The sequence below is a fragment of the Montipora foliosa genome, chromosome 4, assembly GCF_036669935.1.
Source record: "Montipora foliosa isolate CH-2021 chromosome 4, ASM3666993v2, whole genome shotgun sequence".
NCBI lineage: Eukaryota > Metazoa > Cnidaria > Anthozoa > Scleractinia > Acroporidae > Montipora > Montipora foliosa.
In genome coordinates, this window is record NC_090872.1 from 45,152,581 (window position 1) to 45,172,580 (window position 20,000).

The 20,000-nt window shown below is 39.4% G+C and overlaps 1 protein-coding gene across 1 annotated transcript in view; it reads left to right on the forward strand.

Moving 5' to 3' along the window:
- LOC138001424 (cilia- and flagella-associated protein 337-like) overlaps positions 1–20,000 on the forward strand; it is a 49,892-nt gene that overhangs the window by 13,852 nt on the left and 16,040 nt on the right. The window contains exons 9-18 of the mRNA XM_068848052.1: positions 465–567; positions 1,139–1,223; positions 5,179–5,309; positions 8,287–8,360; positions 16,457–16,575; positions 17,351–17,418; positions 17,571–17,635; positions 18,166–18,249; positions 18,991–19,128; positions 19,808–19,912. Coding sequence (XP_068704153.1) covers positions 465–567; positions 1,139–1,223; positions 5,179–5,309; positions 8,287–8,360; positions 16,457–16,575; positions 17,351–17,418; positions 17,571–17,635; positions 18,166–18,249; positions 18,991–19,128; positions 19,808–19,912 — 972 coding nt within the window. The remainder of the gene's footprint in view (positions 1–464; positions 568–1,138; positions 1,224–5,178; positions 5,310–8,286; positions 8,361–16,456; positions 16,576–17,350; positions 17,419–17,570; positions 17,636–18,165; positions 18,250–18,990; positions 19,129–19,807; positions 19,913–20,000) is intronic.

Consider the following 20,000-nt stretch of genomic DNA (forward strand, 5'->3'; position numbering starts at 1 on the left):
TTGCAAGAATTGGACCAATTGAAGAGATATGTTCAAAAGAGGATAGTACGCCTTGTGTTTGTCTTTATACTAAACGAACTGAATAGAGGCACCGGAAACGTGAGCGCAATGTTCGTCCAGACGGATTATGCATCTTGTGTAGCTCGTCCCGTTTATATATCAGAGATTGAAGTAACAGTGGCATGATTCGCTTGGACGAACTTTTGCGCCTTTAGTATAAAAATGGTTAATGGTTAGAACAATCCATTTTGCTGTCTTGACTCAAGTAGCTAAGACAATACATCTGTTTAGAGGTAAATCTGTTTGCTCTGTTTACCTGAGGGACTAAGGATTGAATTTCCTTTTAGCATTTGAAAGCGAGACTCCCCCCTCAACACCTATCTGCAGACGCTTTAAAATAAGAAATAACTCCTGGATATAAATATTCCTCCATATAACCAGAATGATAATGTTGCACTTTTCAGTTGGGTAATGAAGGAAAGGCCAGCAAGAATGTATGGATCACAGATTGTGTGGTGTTACCGAATGCCAAGAAGTTTGCTTTGTCATCAGCAGACAGAGAGATTGGTATGTATTCCAGCTTGATTTATCACCATTCTTAGCATTGGTACGGTGCTTTGGTGCATTTTAGCCCGCTTTCATGCTTTACATTTCACTTTGGAGCAGAGTCTTCTTTGATCTTCTTTCAAAGATAGGGAAAAGGAATAATAAGCGATTTTTCAACAAAAATCGATAGAGAACCCGCTTATCGCTTAGACTAGGCTAAATTTCTTCTAAGTGGCGAGAAATTTGTGGCAGTTTTCAGAAGCTATTGAAAAACTATGGTTTTAATGAACTTTATTTATTTATGTAAGAGTCAAGTGTATTTCGCGTTGAAGAGCTACTTATCGGGGGAACTGTACACGAATCAAATCAAATCAAATCAAAGGTTGGTTTTTGAGGAGAAGGAAAAACAGGCGTACCAGGAGAAAAACCTCTCGAAGTAATGTTGAGAACCAACAAACTCAACCTAGATATGACGTACCTTCTGGGAATCAAACCCGGGCCACATTGTGGTGAGGCGAGTGCCGTCACCACTGCGCCATCGCTGCTCCCTACTTAAACCCACGCAAATGTTTGGTCTTATTTTCAATTGTAGCATTTTATGACTGCTCAGCGAACAGTTTTGACAAACAGTTAGTGATCTGTAGCCTGGATTATTGTGTGCTGACTATGGATTACTGGTAAGGGAAAATATTATGATGATTACATTTTATCCAGTTAGTGGTTCTATTGTCCACGGGTTTCGACGAGCTTAAAGGAGTAAATACATGAAAGAGATAAGTAAGTAACATTATTCCATACTCCAAAAGTATCGACTCCTAATGACTGTTCGGCGATGAAACTTCGGCTCGGTTGACTGGCTGGCTTGCACGATTTCCAGATCTAGAATTGCCAAGCTTGTACAGTTTGCCAAGATCTCGAACTTTCCAGCTTGGATCTTTGTACGAATGCTGGGAATTTTCCATGTGAACATTTCAAGCCAATATTTATTTCATAGTTACTGAGATTTATCCACGAAAATCATAGTGAATTGGTACTGATTCTAAATGTAGCCAATGAGGAACACGAATGACAAAATTTCACTGTGAAGAAATATCGTTCGTCCAATCAGCAACGCGAACGACGAAATTTCAATAGCGATGAATGAACGTATCGAATGGAACGTCATCTGAAAGCTGTTGCACAAAAACCGCGCGCTTTGAAAAATGGCCGAAGGAAGGTTTGCTTTTGTTTGCTCAGTTGAGGAATTTATTTTAGAAAAAGAAAACAGAAATGCCGCTCATAAAACTGAATGAGGTGTACGATTGCTTGAACGAATTTTGAAAACGAAGGTCGAAGACAGGAAAATGGAAGTTCTTCCAGCGGTTGAGCTGAATGAATACTGAATACATCAACCAATTTATCATCTCCGTTCGCACTAAAGACGTCAATGAATACGAGCCGACTTTCCTTCGAAGTGTAGTGGCTAGCTTGGAAAGACGACTGAAGAAAAAGGGCTATTCCGCAAGCATAACAAACGACCTGGTATTTGACAGATTTGAGAAAACCAGAGTGGTTCTTTAGTCCAAACAAAAACAAGCAAAGAAGCTACGAAAGGAAAATAAACCCAAAGCCCGTGTAGCTGAACTAAAAATACTCTCCACGTTGGACTACTTTGGAATATCTGAATCACAGTAAGTGTTGTAAATTTTATTTAATTAATTGTCGGTTTCGCCATTTTAAAGCATTGTTTAAGCTTAGTTCCCACTGGCGACATAAGGATCATGAGCATAATCATAATCATAAACATAAACATAAGCTTCTTATGTTCTAGTGGGGACGGCCGCTCTAAAAACGTAAAGCTTTTCCTCGAAGCTGCCTGCCATCTTGAAAATGAACCGACCCGAAAGTGGTCCTAGACTTTAATTGGCCAAAACACAATGACCCCGTTGCGTCATTATGTTTCTCATTATGTCGTTATGACATAGTCATAGTCAAAGCCATAATCATAATCATAAGAAAATGGTCGATCATTTTTTTACGATTATGATTAGGTTGATCATAAGGGAGCCTATGATTATGTTTCTGGACGTTCCCACCAAGACATAAGCGACATAACAGCGTTATGTTCGTGCTTATGATTATGATTATGATCGTTATGTCGCTAGTGGGAACTAGGCTTTATTGCTTTCATCGCCCCACTCCATTTGTGCGAAATAAATTTGTCAATCAACCACTACTCCGAAAAAAGCCTCAGTACCTATGAAATAATCACATTACAGCATGGAAAATGCTTTGTACGATTTTTATTCACTCGTTGTTTCGTGTCAGAAAACGAACGAGTGAGCACAGCGAACGAGTGCGTTTTCTGATACTACTCAAATCGTGAATAAAAATCGTACGAGCGCATTTTCCATGAAGTAATCTCTATGTATAGATAATTTATCGTCACCGGCCATAAAAGTTTGTGTGCAGAAAGGTTCAGCCTAAATCAAAACATCAATTAGCAAAATTACATGAAGTGTAACTTTGTTTACACTTCCAAGAAAAAATGATATGAAACTCAAATATCAATGCCGAATCGCACACGGGATGGCGGTATATTGTGTCAGGTTAGATCCCGTTAGTCTAGTAACGCAGGGGAAGTGGACGGACTCCATATATAATGTGTTACCCATCCGCTTCACAGAATGTTTTGAAAACTTTGCAGAGAGTGTCATCTTGGCCTGCTGATCACTTTTGTGCAATAACAAATTGGGCGGGTCACCGAGATCATTTTCAGATATGAGCAACTAAAACCAAAATATAGGGTGTTTTTGCAAGGCTTTCCTGTTGCCATGGTAATTTATTACGTCACAAAAATGACTGCATCTTGTTCAGCAATAATTGATGTTTCACATGGTACTATAACATTGCTGTTACGTGATAAAGTGTTGTAGTGTCAATCCTTCTAATAATTGTAGGCATCCTTCTCTCGAGAGAGACAATGTAGTCATTGGGAATGGCTTGTGATAGATTTTTTGTCTTCTCTTTTAATGGACCTCAAATTCCAACGAATATCTGAAAAATCCAGCTAAATACATGCGGAGTTCCAAAACGCCCGAAATATAATAATCATACACAAAATCACATGTTCAAAAACGTGACAGTCCGCGTGACAGAATTCGAAGTCCTAGAGTCACGAAACTAAGCGAAAAAGGCTATAACATGGCTCAGCAGCCCGATCCTTGCATGGCAGTCTCTGCCGCAGCGGACACATACAAGTTCAGAGTGCAGGGTGTCCGCTGCGTTGTCCTGCCTCGCTTTCCTCCTTTGTCTCCTTTCCTTCAGCTATAAGATCCTCTTCTCTTCGCCCCTCTTGACCCCACTACTGACAGCGTGGCGCCAGTCATCGCGATCAAGTGCAAGCGTCTCCCAGCTTTCTGTGTCAATGCCTGTAAGTTTCAGGTTATGCTTCTAGACATCTTTGAAACGAAGTGCTGGCCGACCTATTGGGCGGCATCCTGAAGCCAGAGGTAATTTGGTATACGGCCGTCCTCCATGCGACGTATATGACCGAGCCAACGGAGTTGACGGAGTCGACGCTTGGCATGACGCTTGTTTCGAGTTTATAAAGAAACTGTGGTGTTGTCTCGGTGGGAGAATGAAACAGGAAAATTTGGTTTTATCAAACGTGTTGTCCGCTGTCACCACAGGCAACCGAGACCGAGAAACTACCGTACAAACGTCACAGAACAAAGAAACCAACAGAATTCCATTCACCCTCACCTACCATCCACAAAACCTTGCAGTCAAAAATGTCATTCTCAAGAACTTCAAAATTCTCCGCAAACTAAACACATATTTCATATACCACCACTTATTTCATTCAAACGCGACGACAACATAGGTAACTTTCTAGTTAGGAGCGCATTCAAATCTGACAACCAACCGGGAACGTTCAAATGTACACGCACACGATGCAAAACTTGTCCTTTTATTTCTGACATGGTTAAGATCTCAGGACCAAATTGATCCGTAAAAATTACTCACCACTTTTCATGCATCTCCGCAAATTTCATCTATTGCATAACCGGCACACTATGTACAAAGGCCTACCTTGGCGAAACAGGAAGAAGGTTAGCGGACCTCTCTCGCGAACACCTACGAAATGTAGAAAAAAACGACACAGATGCATCAAAACCATTTGCGCACCATTTTAATCTTCGTAATCACTCCCACCACAACATGACAATTTGCGGCCTATCCTTACAGAAAGCCGCAAGAATCTGGACCAAAAATTCATCTTTCAACAAGGTAAACTCTATCCTCACGGAACCAATGAACGCCTCTCATTCCATTAATTTATTCACAAATTCATGTTACAATATTTCCATCAATGGCAAAGCTTCTCCACACCCACATACCCACATAAAAACCAACAACACCCACAATTCCTCGATTCGCTCTGACGAAGGGCTAACGCTCGAAACGTCAGCTTTCCAAATCATTCACGGTGGTAATTCGACCTTTATCAACATGTTTGATAAAACCAAATTTTCTTCTTTTAACAAGGTCTCTTGAAAAACTGGTTTTAGCCACCTTAAGACGTTTTGTTTTCCTTAACGTTATCCTTGCATCTAAAGCCTTAACTTTTTTCAAAACGAAATGACGCAGGTACTGTTCCGCTAAGTTGAATGAAGGAACTCTGCTATTTGGCGATTCTGGAGGATCTGTATATTGTTTAAAGTTCTCTGCAACGACAGGATCTTTGATTGATCTTAACATTGGACAGCAGATTCCATCAGGTAAAAATCATAAACTTGAACACTGAGTAAGAGTATTTGATAAGTATAAAGAGATACTTCTTTTTCCATTTTGTCAGTTAATAAAAGACTTTCGTGTTTCTTTTCGATTAATAATGGTAATAGCACTATAAGTGGAGTTCAATTCGTAATGGTAATTGGATTGAGTGGAGTCCAATTCGGTCTGTAATCACTGGAGTCAGGGTCCGAAAATAACTCTTTTATATGGGCTCCAACCGGCGACTAGATAAAAATTATCAGTGGCCAGATGGCAAATTGCGGTCGCCAAAAATTTTCGCCTGAAAAAACACGTTACGAACTTTTTTTTGGATACCAAAAAGCAACGACCGCGCGGTCTTGTGTATGTGTCAAGCATTATTTTAATAAGGAAATCCATCTGTCCCTTAGTTTGTTGAAAATTTTAGCCACGGAAACACCAGTCACGTTCTGTCGCACACGAGCCACCATGTTGTTACCTTGCTACATTCCTCACACCAGTCCCCTGAATCTCTTTATTGAGTCGTTGTTTTTTCGCCCGCAATACGTATTTTATGAGCAACCGCCAAAATAAAAAAACGTGCCGACTTGTGACGTTATGGAGGTAGTTAACGGGAAAACTCCTTTCATTTTTATTTCAAAAACATCGGCAGGATAAAAAGTAAGACACTTGTTGGCAAACGGCTCTGAACTTAATAGTAGGTCGCCCACTGGCGACCAGTTGTGAAATTCTGGTCGCCAGTACTCAATTTCTAAGGTCGGCACACACGAGGGGACTAGTCCCTGCGACTAGTCCCTGCAACGAGTCGCGGGGACAAGTCCCGTTGTGTGAACTAGCCGTTTTTGCCACAAAATCTATTCCAGGGACCAAGATTTGGTCCCTGCGACTAGTCCCACGAACTCAAACTGGTTTGAATTATTGGAACAAGTGCCTGCGACTTGTTCCTCAAAATGCCTCTTGTGAAATGTTCGTGGGACAAGTCCCTGCGACCAAATTAAAATGAACCAATCACAGATCAACCACAAGCTCCCACAATTCCTTACGAACTCTGTTTCAAGATGGTGGATCGCGAGGAAGACGATTAAACCAGTTTTGAAATAATGTAAATGAGTACTGGAAATCTTGATCGAATTTCCCCCCCTTCTATATTGACTGCATCTGATCGATATCAAAGCGCTTCAACTTATTTTCCGCTCACATCCAAACTGAATTGGAAACAATTCAAACACTGAATTATTTCGCTGAACAATGTGCGGTTTGTACTGAGCTTATTTATTGTAATGCTGCATTGCTATTTTTAATAATAATTTTGGTTTCTTAAGAAAGCTGCAAAGTGAAAGAATGATACCATTTGACCCCAGTTCTTGCTACTTTCCTGTGCAATTGGTCTCCGCGTGTAAACATTACTAGGGACAACCAGTACTAGGGACCACCCTGCGACCAGTCCCCTCGTGTAAACTCTTCAGGGGACTAGCTGCAGGGACTATTTGCAGGGACTAGTCGCAGGGACTAGTCCCCTCGTGTGTGCCGACCTTTAGTCGCATTGGCGAACAGGAAGGCCCAATTTCGCGTCCTGCTAGTCATAATAAAATGCGCGGGAGTCCGATTTGTTTATCACGAGTATGATTTTACAGACCAAATTGGACGACACAAATTCCTCTTACCAATTAATCATAAGTAACACAATTTCCGAGAAAAGAAGAAGAGCCAGGTTATGACAGCAAGGGAAAATTTGCATTTAAATACTGACAAAGGAGGCGCAAATTGTTTGATGTCGCTCTGAAAGAAAGCCCCAATTAGGGTTTCTATGGTGATCAAAACCATGGTTGTGATTGGTTGATTTAAACTACAAGTATTAATGTGATTGGCTTTAGTTATTGAACTGTCCGATAACAACTTGGCGAGTGAATTAGTGGAAAATAGGAGTTTTTTAAACCAATCACCGTCGAGGAAATTGTAATTTTTATGATTAAAAGAAAAATTTAACACAGGCAATTACTTTTTCGGGAAATAATTAACAAGCAAGAGACTACAGAAAGCCTTTACTTTGGCCAATTTCTGTTGGTAGAGGTCTTTGGTGATGGCATTTTTGTTCACAGATCAAAACTCATAGGTCAAATTTATTGTCATTGTATAAATTATCCAAATGAGAGGTGGATTAAAGTGACTGCCGATTTAAAACTGAAAAAAATGTTCTTTTGGATCTGTGACCAAGCGGACTCCCTCTTTTTTTCTCGATGCTAAACTAAGGGCATAAAACCGTATGTCTAATATTTTAATTCGATATGATCATCCAGAATCTAAGCGTGTAACATCTGAAGTTTTATGCGGAGGTGTTTCAGAATTAAAACTGGTGCAGTAGTTCTAGCTCGAACGTTTAGGAGCGATTGACAACAACTCGTAAAGTACAGCAAGGTTTTATCTTTACTCTCCTTCAATTTTATAGTAGTGAAGGCACTTACATATAAATATGACAAAGTAAACGCACGTGAAATGGAAAGCTCGTCAGTTTCGATTTCCGTTCAATGTCAATGGTGAAATTCCGATAACACTATGACTTAATGAAGGTTGATCGTCTGGAGGACAATCCAATAACCTGAAGTCACTGACTTCAGAATCAAGTCAGAGTCAAGTTAACCAAGGGCGCTTTCCATTTGACAGAACTGACCGGTCAGACCGGGCATTTGGAAGGACTAACTCTACAACGAATTCAAATTAACACACTTCGGAGATGATATATACTCCTCCAGAAGAATGCGAAGGATTATGATGCAAGTGTTCCCTCAAATTGTTGCATTTTCTTTGCAAATAATTATCTGACCGGCCAGTTCTGACAAAAGGAAAGCGCCCCAAGATAATGACTTTCGTTGAGGTTATCGAAATGTCAGTGGTCATTCACCAACAAACGTCCTTCCCTTACTTTATCAAGATATGTCACCCTTAAGTCCAAATCATAGTTGCCTTTCATCGTATGTGTTTCAGTCTCCTTCAGACGGGTTACTTTGTCGGAGCTACAACAAGGAAAGCATTCTCATATTAAGCTTTTTCAGTTCAAGGTAAGCACAAAACCGTTCTGATTTCAATAGTCCTTAAAAGAACTTCCTAAATACTAGTAACTTTTTTTACATGTATATTTTTATATATTTATAATTAATTAATTTAAATTAAACAACGAAACTACACATTACAATCTACATGCTGAAATACAATCTAAGCGTTACATACAACAAATTTACAGTACACTACTTGCAGCTTTGAGTTAATTAAAAGGTTGAATTACATTGATATGCCATATTAACATACGCTTCTTACGTTGTTTACAATTATCTGTTTTTATTGCACACTATTACATATTATTATTGAAATACACAGCAAAATCTAATTACATATTTGGACAAGCATAAATAGGTCACCATGTTGGTAATATCCCTTACAAGGTCACGCGATTTGAGTTTTGCAAATTTTTGCTCTCTTTATTCTTAAAAGTGGCCAAGGAGAGGTTTCCATTTTTTGAAGGTTGAGCTCATTTGTTTCGATTTCATAAGCTTTTTTTTCAAAAGGCGCAAAAATTGTGGAAGGTTGGGAATTTCATCTCTAAACTTACACTTCCAAGTATAAAATCTGCTCATGAGACAGAAGTTGATTTGCAGTTTTGTATTTGAACTATCTGGTTTCAGTCCCAAAGCAGTGGTCATGGCAAGATGATTTCCCTTCTGAATTAAAGAGCATAATTGCAGCCATGAAAAAAGGTTCCCCAGAAATGAGAGGTCTCTTTGCATTGCCAGAAAAGGTGAAGCAAAGTGTCTTTTCTTCCTTGCAAAAGGTGCAAAGATCATTATCTTTAACAGCAATCTTATATAAAAAGGAGTTTGTAGACAGACGTCTATGGAGAAATTTAAGTTGGAAAATAATAATTTTGGTACTTTTTGTGCATGTTCTTGCGAGCTGAAATGTTTTTTTCCAGTCCATTTCTTCCTCATCAAGGTCGCAATCTCTGTACCATTTTGTTTGGGATGCTGTCGGTTTTTCACTCTTTGTTGCAACGAGATTCTATACGTTTATAAATTGCTGGTTTCTTCGTTTTTTGGAAAGCTTTAGTGAAAGATTCAACCTCGAAAGTCTCCAGACTATCGGTATTTTCCTTGAATCTCTTCCTTATTGTCTTAAACGTTGCATTAATCCCACTAAAAGCAAGTGGGCAACTTTTGTTTAAAAACTCTGTATAAGAGAGAAAACAGGTCTCCTCTTTTATAAGAGACTTGACTGCCAAAATTCCTTTTGCCAGCCATTCTCGAAAATATACAGGTTTGCGGTCAATTCTTATCAAAGAATTATTCCAAAGACGCTGTGTTTTATAATGCTGTAAGGAAGAGATGTTGTTGTTAAAATTTACCTCGGCCCAAATCAGCAGTATTTCGTTCAACAAATATATCAGAAGTTTGGAAGTGGTTTTTCGTGTCTTTTTTATCTAGATTACCCAAAAACACAGCTTCCTTCCCTTCCCACCCCCCCCCCCCCGTATTTGCCGAGTTCTAGGTCAAAAAAGAGTTTTCCCATGTTTGTTTTATCAAGATATTTTTTGATCCAGATAGTTTTTAAAGATTTATTGAATGAGAAAAGATCAATCATTTTAAGCCCACCATTCCTGTACTCGTTAATTATAATGTTTCTTTTAATCTTATCGGGTTTCCCGTCCCATAGGAAATGATAGAAAGCTTCGTTCAAATTTTGATAGCTTGGTGGTTTCTTTGCAAAGGAGAAAAGACATTAACCAGCTAGAGGCGACTTGGCTTTTTAATATAGTGATTTTTCCAAGTAGGCTTAATCTTCGATACTACCTGTTTTTAAGTACGTCCTGGACCTTTTTCGGTTTTTTCTTCGAAATTCAGAATCATAGTTAGTTCAGGCTCTATTGAAAGCCAAACTCCAAGTGATTTAATTTTGAACTCTTGCCGTTTGAAATCTTTTTCTGGACACAAGAGTTCTGAGCTTCTCGCCTTCGAACCTATCAATAACAAATACTAGTAACTTTGACGTCGACCGTGGCATAATCTTGGTATCAAAGCGTATCCAATTAAAATAAAGACGCAATGAGCGGAGCTGGCACGCGCCGAAGGCGCGCGCGCGGAGCTCCATTGTTAAGAAAATATGGTAACCCATCGATGTGAGAAATCTTGGTTTTTTAGCCATGACGTCATCAACCGTCCGTACATACACGTACGTCCGTCCGTCTGTACGTCCACCCCTCCATGTATGCCAATGTGACCAGTATCATGCTAAAGGAATAAAACGCAAACAGCGGTTACAAACATTTGCTTGAAATGTATAACTTTTATAAACTTAACGTTTCGTATGTTACAACATACATCATCAGAAGTGATTATTAGTTAGTCCGCACTTTGGCTTATCGCTGCATTAGAATTTGTTCGTCACCCCGATTGTTACAGTTTGCCCTAGATGACCTCAAGAGGATTTTGTTACTTAATGGCTACCCTATGGGAACTTTTAAATATCATATGAATGATGTCATTGAGGAACATCAAAATAAGCCAAAATTTCCTGTACAAACAGTTAAGAAAAAAGAAGTTCTTATAGTTCTACCTTTCTTAGGTTATCACAGCAAACACCTCACAAAACAGTCTTGTATAAACAAATGCTATGGTATTTTCAACGTCACAATAGTTTTTCAGAACACCCGAAGAATCAAGTCTTTTCCCTTACAAAGATAGACTAGCTCCTTCCTTCAGGTCAAAAGTGGTGTACAGAGCAAACTGCTGGGATTGCAATGATTTCTGCATAGGGAAAACGAAACGCCGATTACGTGACAGAAAAACAGAACATTTTTAAGCCCTACCTACAAATTGTCACAAATCTGCAATTGCTGATCATGTTTTCTTAACCAACCATAGAATTAAGTGGGATCATTTTGAAATATTAGCAACTGGTCGATCAGACATGCATTGTAAAATTAAAGAGTCTCTGTTGATCCGCGATCTAAAGCCAACCTTAAATGAAAACGTTGACAGTGAGAAACTTTATTTCTATTATTAGCATATTCTTGTCGTTTTATGTCAATCAATTTCGTTAGTTCCCAGTCTGTACAGTTGTGTTTTTGAATTTAAATTTATCTGTAACTGAATAATAATCACTTCTGATGATGTATGTTGTAACATACGAAACGTTAAGTTTATAAAAGTTATGCATTTCAAGCAAAATGTTTGTAACCGCTGTTTGCGTTTTATTCCTATTGAAACTAAAATGGCCCAAGTCAAAGAATTTTTATGAGTATCATGCTAGTTTACAGCATACATCTTTGATATTGGACATCCATCTTTTGATTAATTGACACCTGTCAAAACAAGGTTTCCGCTGACCAGTATCACGTGCCCATATCGCGGATTAAAGCTTAGAGCTCACCGAGGTCAGCTGTTTTTTTTTTAAAGTTGACCGCTGCCCAGGTACTGGTTTTCGATTGGATTGCAGGCTCAACCCTGGTTAACTCACCTGAACATAAGCGAGGCTTCATTTTTCGCGCGCTTTCTGTGGCTGGACGCGGCTACACGGCCATACTACATATGAGCGCAAATTTTACACAGTCAACGCTTTTCGTGTTCAGGTGAAAAACGGTTTGAAAGATGTTTTCTTTCTGCATCTTTCGCTGATTTCAATCCAGTTTGACGTATCATGATATCTGTGGTCCCCACTGGTGGCTACGCAGTTATTCAAGTCAAGCATCGGCGGGATGTAAACTTAAAGCTGAGTGTTTATTTTTCAATTTGCCTAGAGCTGGTTTTTTTCTCTGTATTGCAATTTTTGGCATATCTTTAGAAGCTCTGATAAGGTTACAAGATGCCTGGAGAAGCTATGTCTAGAACAGAAACGAAAGGAGAGCGAAAGATAACGACAATGACAAAACAGAATACCAGTAATAGCTCATACTTAGCACACAAATTCTTCCTTGGGCACTAAACCGTTTGTTATTTTTACGGATGCGTTATTTAAAGTAGATGCGTATTTTTAAAAGTTGGTTTAATCGGTTCTTCCTTTGTTCAGGAATGAGAATCGAATTTTTATTGTCAACTGGAATTAATCTGTTTTCTTTTGGACATAAAGAAAGAGTTGATCGGTTTGTTTGTTTTCCTCTAAAATGCGAGCGAACAAGTGCTTTTTTTAATCCGTTTGCCCAACTGGTTTTCGTTGTGCCTCGACAGTGACAAGAAAATTTTGCCCTTATGTTATAAACACGTATTCGCAATGAGTTCTCGTAAAATTAGGGAGAAATCTCACTAGGTTGTGTTTTCAGAAGTTTGTTTAAAGCACCCAAACGTTATTTAAGTGTTGGAGCAGTTCGCCCTTTCTTGGTGCATTGCCTTAGTTTGCCGATTCTTGTTCCAAGCCAACCTGGCGTGTTTCAATGAAAAACATCAAAATGTGAATGATCTTGTTTTCAGAGATAAAGTGGAATAAAGTACATCAGTAAAACTCTTCTTCGACCTTGAACTGACAAAGTTGTTTTTATGGCTTCTAATTTTAGCACGATTCCTATTCGCTGACTATTGTTGACAGTTGACTTTGAAATGGCTTTTTTTCCTTTTCCATTCGCTCGCTGAGGGTGTGCTTGTTACTGGGTTGCCAGTATGGCAAACCCAGTCGGGATCTGCGTTTCATTTGTTTGTTTTATTTTATTTATTTATTTTATTTTTTTCCGTGTCGGTAAAAGTCTTGCCTGTCACTCCCCTGCTAAGTGGTGTCTTTGTGCATAGAACCTTCTGCACGTATTTTTTTAGGATAGAGAGGGTAGTGGAAATGCGTAGATTTCTCTGGTGGACACAGTAGAATGATAAACTTAACCGGCAATGGCGTCGAAAGTCATGTAACGCGAATGGCGTTTTAGTGGATCTTTGAACAAAATATACCCTTATGAAGCTCAATAATGGCAAGTCATTTGGATACTGAACAAGACATGCGGTGGAATCTTAAAAGCGACGAGTAATGGACTTCGACAACAATCTGTCGCCCGTCGAGCCGAAATCAAAGTGAGCTGCATTTCTAAGATTTTACCAAGTGTGCTGTTATGTAGAAAGTTCTGTAGAACACTGAAGCCAAATGGAAAATTCTCTGGTAAGTTATGGGTTCAACAAAGACAGAGAACGAATCGAACACCTTAAGTGGATCTGTAATCAACTCTGCACAATCTTCAGGTAAGAAAAAAATTGGAAATGTGACAGCCAAGAATTATTTGAAAGAACGCTTGTCGTCTATTTTGTGCTTCATTATTCAAGGAAAAGGTTCTTCATGGAAACGGTTTGATCCTGAAATTTTAGTCTGTTGTAATATTGCGCATATTTGACACGATTGAGTTTTTTTCTCTTCACGCACGTAATGAAATAGGAAGGGGTTTTTGCCTCTAATAGCAAATATGTTGTTTGTTTCAAAAAATTGTTCGCTGGAAAAGGTGGCCTTTATGAATTCATCATGTTTTATGATATGCGAGCTTAACTGGATAGTTTTTATGGCAATAGTAATGCATTTTCTTGTTATTCAAGGAAAAGGTTCTTCAGGAAAGGGTTTGAACCTGAAGTACATGGTAATTTGACACGATTGAGTTTCTTGTCTTCTCGCACGCAATGAAATAGGAAGAGGTTTTCGCCTCTAAGAGCAAATATGTTGTTTGTTTCAAAAAATTGTTCTCTGGAAAAGGTGGCCTTTATGAATTCATCATGTTTTATAATATGCGAGTTTAACTGGATAGTTTTTATGGCAATAATAAAGCATTTTCGTGTCAAAATGAGGTTAGCGTTTTTCTGTTGTGCTAACTTAATTAAATATAAATATATACATTCTGCCTCGTGAGTTTGTTAGTCTCCTTGACCAGCAATGGCGTCGAAAGTCATTGCAACGCGAATGGCGTTTTAGTGCATCTTATGTTGTTTCAATAAAATGTTTCGCTGGAAAAGGATTCTGTGATATTTTCTGCCTTTGTGAATTTTAATATCATGTTGTGTATTGAATTTTCGAGCTTAAGGTTGAAACTTGATACTTGACTAGTATTTCTCTGTAAGCAGGAAAGGTTTCACGAAAATAAACAGGTCTGTTGGAAGCGTGCTTGAGTTTCAAGAAAATGAGCCCCAAAATCAGCGAAAAATTGTGACGCCGGTGAATAATAAAGTAGCTGCTATTTTTACCTGGTGATAAATAACCTCCTCTTGGAGAGTAAATTTTTGACTTTGCAGAAACAATGGTCAACCTCACTCAGAGTTTGGGCGATTGTGATCTTTGTTTTGAATTCGCTCATTTATCATCAAAATTTATAACACTTGACAGAAAAAGAAACTTACGAAAACTCGGTATCTTGCCATCATTTGACACAGATGCTCCACTTCACTGTTTGGCGAGTAAACATGCCGCGGTAACTTAATCTCGGCGCCCGCTGAATTTGGGCTATGTCACTTTCGATTTTGCGATTTATTTGTCAACCAAAAGTACAATAATAAAATTGAACGTAGAAAAAATCTCCCACAATGTTTGTACGGTGAACGTACCACAGGCAACCCAGTGTACCCTCAAGGAGGGTCTATTTATTTATTTTAAAACTCATTCGGTTCAAGAAAAAATTATTGCCAAAGTGGTGAATTGCAAGATTAGTTTCACTGGAAAAACCGATGTCGCACTCATCGCTTCGTGATTCATGCGCTATCGGTTTTTAGCGTAAAATTTACCGTGGAATTCACTAGTTAGGCAATGAATTTTTCTACAGAAGAAAGCAAAGAAAATGATTTAATTATTAAAGCAGTAACCGGAAACATCAAAACGCGGACAATTCGAGACCTTTTATTTTCACTAACCCTGCAGGCAGTAAGAATAAATTACCCGGGAGCTCCGTTTTTAGGCTTGGCTAAATCTATATATTATCGTTCATAGAAAAGACTTGTTTGCCTCTTGCTTACGCTTTGGTTATAAGTGGATAACTGACAACAAAGGGAAAAAATAGTCATGCAACTGAATGACTTATAAAGTTGTTTAGCAGGCGTTTTGACCGCGCACCGGTGGCTCAGTTGGTTGAGCACCGGGCTGCCATGCGGGAGGTCGTGAGTTCGACTCTGGCCGGACCAACACTCAGGGTCTTTAAATAACTGAGGAGAAAGTGTGGCCTTTGTAGTTACATCCGCAAATGGTTAGACTTTCAAGTCTTCTCGGATAAGGACGATAAGCCGGAGGTCCCGTCTCACAAATAAATTCCATGTTCATTAGTTCCCTGTGGGACGTTAAATAACCCACACACTATTCGAGAAGAGTAGGGGATGAAGTTCCCGGTGTTGTGGCTGTCTTCTGTGTGTATATGGGTGGGTGGGTATAGCAGGTCCACATCAGCTGAATAGCTGCCAAAACTTCAACCTGCTCAAACAAATAAATAAATAAATAACAATAACAAATAACAATAACCTGGCCAATCCCTTTTTTGTGCAACTATAGAGCCACGATTCCGGCGGCACTGGAGTACTTTACGGCTGTTGGAATTTATTACTCTCGTCAACAACACCTTACTGCCGTTATAAGTATGTTGCCATTAGTATCAAACCTAAAGCCATTGTGCACGTTGATTAAGTGCTAGTTCGCTGTTATTTGAGTCGTAACCAGTGGGCTAACCAATTTCTCAATGTTGACACACGTCTCAGGAACAACCGAAGAAAACTCCACACGAAGTGAACACACGTTGTCCACAAACATGAAAGTGTATTTATTCAGAGCTTAACATCGGAGGTGTGACCTAGGGACCCTCTTATCGCAGGTTGTTTCCCTATATGGCAATTAGCGGCATCATATCATAGGTCCGATCCAGGGGGCTTGATCATGCGATTGAAGGTTGTGCTGTGATATGGTAGGCCAGGGTTTAATTTCGTGGCCTTGGTAATGACGTGGGTTGATACGGGGAACTTTATGCGAGGGGTTTCACTTGGTTTTGGCCGGTTTTTTTGGGGAAGTGGGGGGCTAACATTGCCGGTAACGATCTAAACCCTACTCTTAGATTTGGTCATTTTGCTGTGTTTCAGTTTGCAGGGCAGGGCAAGATTTGCATATATCCTACGCTCAAGAAACAACTAGTACCCACAAGCTTATTCTGTGGTTTTAGAACTATTCTGTTGTATTTCAGGGTCTTCATGAGGACTGGGTTCGTAAAGTGAAATATTACCCATCCTTGCAGTCCTTTATCTCTTGCGCTACAGCAAGCAATACATCAATGTATCTTGGAAATGTGGATCGGAAGAAAACGTGAGTACTAGTGTCGGAGATGGCATAAAAAACTAAATGACTTTTTTTGTGTAATGAAATGACACATAGCCGCGTAATCTTTGTCATCCCAGTATGCATGAGACATGTGATAAAGAAAATAGAGAAGGAATGCCTATTCCGCATATAAACCCCTATACCGCCGCCATACGACTACGACCTCAGGCTTAAGATGTCTAGCAGTCCAAATAATAGACAGCATCTGGACAAATGCAACCTCAAATGTATCTGAAACACACGAAAGGCCACTTTTATTTACACCTTTGACTTGCTACAGCAGTCTACAATTCAATTTTGCTTCACAAATGTAATCTACAACAGGTTCCTTTGTAAATAATTTCCTTGATTGCTTGTTGAACGCAGACCGATTAACTCAGTTGGATGAGAATCGGAGCACGTGCCGGGAGGTCGCGGGTTCGAAGCCCGGCTGGACCAACACGGGTTCTTAAAATAAGCGAGGAGAAAGTGCTGCCTTTGTAATATAATCTGCAAATGGTTTGACTTCCAATTTTTTCTCTGATAAGGACTATGAACTGTAAACTCCGTCTAATAACCCTTGCTGATAATAACACTATTCGCGAAGTGTAGGGGATGGAATTCCAGATTTTGTGGCCGTCCTGTCTGTTGTTTATCACTGACTTGTGTGGACTAGCTCAAATGGTTCATATATTCCCTTGTAATCCTTCCCCACTAATTCAATTGCAGTGGAACATAGACAGTTAATTAAATCAACTGAACCGCGTAATTTCTTTTACAGAAACTCAGTCTTTCGCATTCGCAAAGGCATCTCATCATTTGACTACTGCAAAGAATGGAATGTTATCGGTAGGGTTAATCCATTATGTTCACAACCGTAACGCAAAATGTTGCCAGAGAATTAATTAAGAACACTCAAAAATCATTTGTTCTGAATAATTCCAACTGCCTAGCACAGAGAAGTTCTTTTTCTAATCCATCGTTTTCACTGTGTCCAATAGTGACTGGTGGCGTTGATCATTATGTTCGGCTATGGAATCCTTACGTCACAGCAAAAGCCACATCGGTGGGTATTATTTGATTGTTTAAGGCGATACAAAATGAATATTTTCGTGACGTTCTCCATGAGTCGTTTCATTTGGGTTACTATACCCCCTTCCCTTCAACCAATGGTTTTACCTATTGCTTTATCAACGGGAAAGGTAGATTCAACCGAACAAGCCCTCATTTTATCGGTTAGTCTCTTTTGGATGCGTTGACAAGGTTTTTGTTTGTTTTAGTCGGACCGGAGATGGCCGACTACTTAAAAACGATTAAGAAATTTCATTTTACATCAAGAAAAACCTACATTGACAGAAATTAAAGCTCAAGGCTTTAGGAACGTGTACTGAAAGAGAGAAAAAGCAAACAAAACAATAGGGTAGAGAGACCTCACAGCTGAAGAGAGGGGTAATTAGGTAATTAGTAATTAGAAAACCACAAAAGACATTCCGTTGGTGACTAGAGCGCAATTTAAATTGCTAAAAAATCCAGAGCCCTATTTACAGTCCTAGACCATACTGCCTTCCAGTTAACTAACCGAATTATTTATTTCAGACTCTGAAAGGACACAGTTCAGCTGTAACACATATTATTGTGAACAGCGACAAAGGAGAAATCATTAGCGCTGCTCAAGACAAGGTAACTAAACAAAAAGGAACCGTGGCATCTCTTTCCAACGCACCTCTTTTGCGTAAGCACGATTCAGTAATGTTCAGCAGACCATGTCTGAAACTAAAGCAGGATGAAAAGACCCCGTTTTCTGATAAACGATGTTTCTAAGACATTCAATATCCTGGTACTCTTTTCTTGGGTGACTTGAATGTGGTTTCTCGAAATACGATGTTTTCAGCGCAATTCAGGTGCTATAAACCCCTTTTTCTCGCATAAAAAAGGCCATTTTAAGACACGAAACTCGGTAATATTTATCCTAGTATTGGAAAATTCAAAATACTGGCTTTTCAGAAAAAGCTGATCGAATGTTTGGGACTTTGTAAAAACGGACTTAGTTGGCCCGAAAAGTCATGATTGTTAAAATTACAGTCCTTTATTTCTACAACGCTAGCTGAGAAGGGAAATCAAAATAATTGGTAAGTTTCACGCCTTCACACACTTTTTCTTTTAGTGAATTCACAGACGGAACTTTAGCAAGGTCAATGCACCCAAAATGTTTGAAGGCTTCAGAAAAGGGCAAATCTATCGGATACTTTTACTAAATTATTTTTGCCTTATCACATTAATAACACGTTTCTAAATCACTAACCAGTATATAAGTCATAGCAAAACCAATTGCGCCATCCAACGGATAGTGATTTATCAGGTGGATAGCGTTATCCACCTTTTGAACAACTGGGGCCTGTGTTGTCTCTACTTATTTCTCAGGTCATCAAGATTTGGGACATGCGCGATTTATGTTGTGTGCAAACTATTCCCGCCCGATCGTTGTTACCTGGCCCCCATCTCATTTCAAGTTTGTACTTCAGCTTCAAATCAAACTGCATTTTCGTGGGAACCAATCAGGTAAGGAAACTGTCGATGTCATTTACCTCTTTATTAAACAAAGTCATCTGAATTTTTTTGATACGGAAGGCGTCCGAGCGCAAATCCTTGTTAAAGTGTTGTTGAACAAGGAGCATTGCTTGTGTTTGGAGCTGCACTTTCAATAGTAGTTGTGTGACATGCCGGCTGTCTGGCTGCCTGGGATTTTGAACTCGCCGCTTCGCGGCTAGGTAAACATCGACCACTTTCAACGACACTAAGGTGAATAATTGTTTTAGTGTGTACCACACAAGTTGAAAGATCAGGCGCGTTTTAGTTGGCAAAACTTACTCCTCGGTAACCGAAGCAAACGGGAAGCCATTTTGTTTTTCTCCGTTTGCCAAGCACTTGGCGTATGAATAGTACTTGCCATTTACCTCCGAGCTAGCCAATCAGAATGCACGGAAAGCACTTTTCACTTGTGTGGTATATACTAATATATATTTGTCGTTGTTGACGGAGACCCGTCCGGACAATCAAGCCCAAGCTTGAGAAACTCGTTTGATGGGTGGGAATTGTTCTAAATAATTTTTCTCGAATCAAAGTCAGCAATAGTGTTGCCTGTGAAATAATCCACGACAGATATACAGCCGGCCACATAGTGTGGCATTTTTATCACATTGTTTATATTACACCTTACCGGGGTTGATTTTGTTGTAAGCTCTCAGTGATCGAAGGTCAACGTGAAGAACCTACAGAGGAAAAAGACATCTCCAGTCACTGTAAACCCATATGTGCCGCCATCTACAACGACTTGTTCGAACAGGTATGTCGATTTATTTGGAACTGATTGGGGACAGCTGCAAATCAGAGAACGTGCCCTTGATGAGAAAAGAAAGCTGTAGTAACAATCC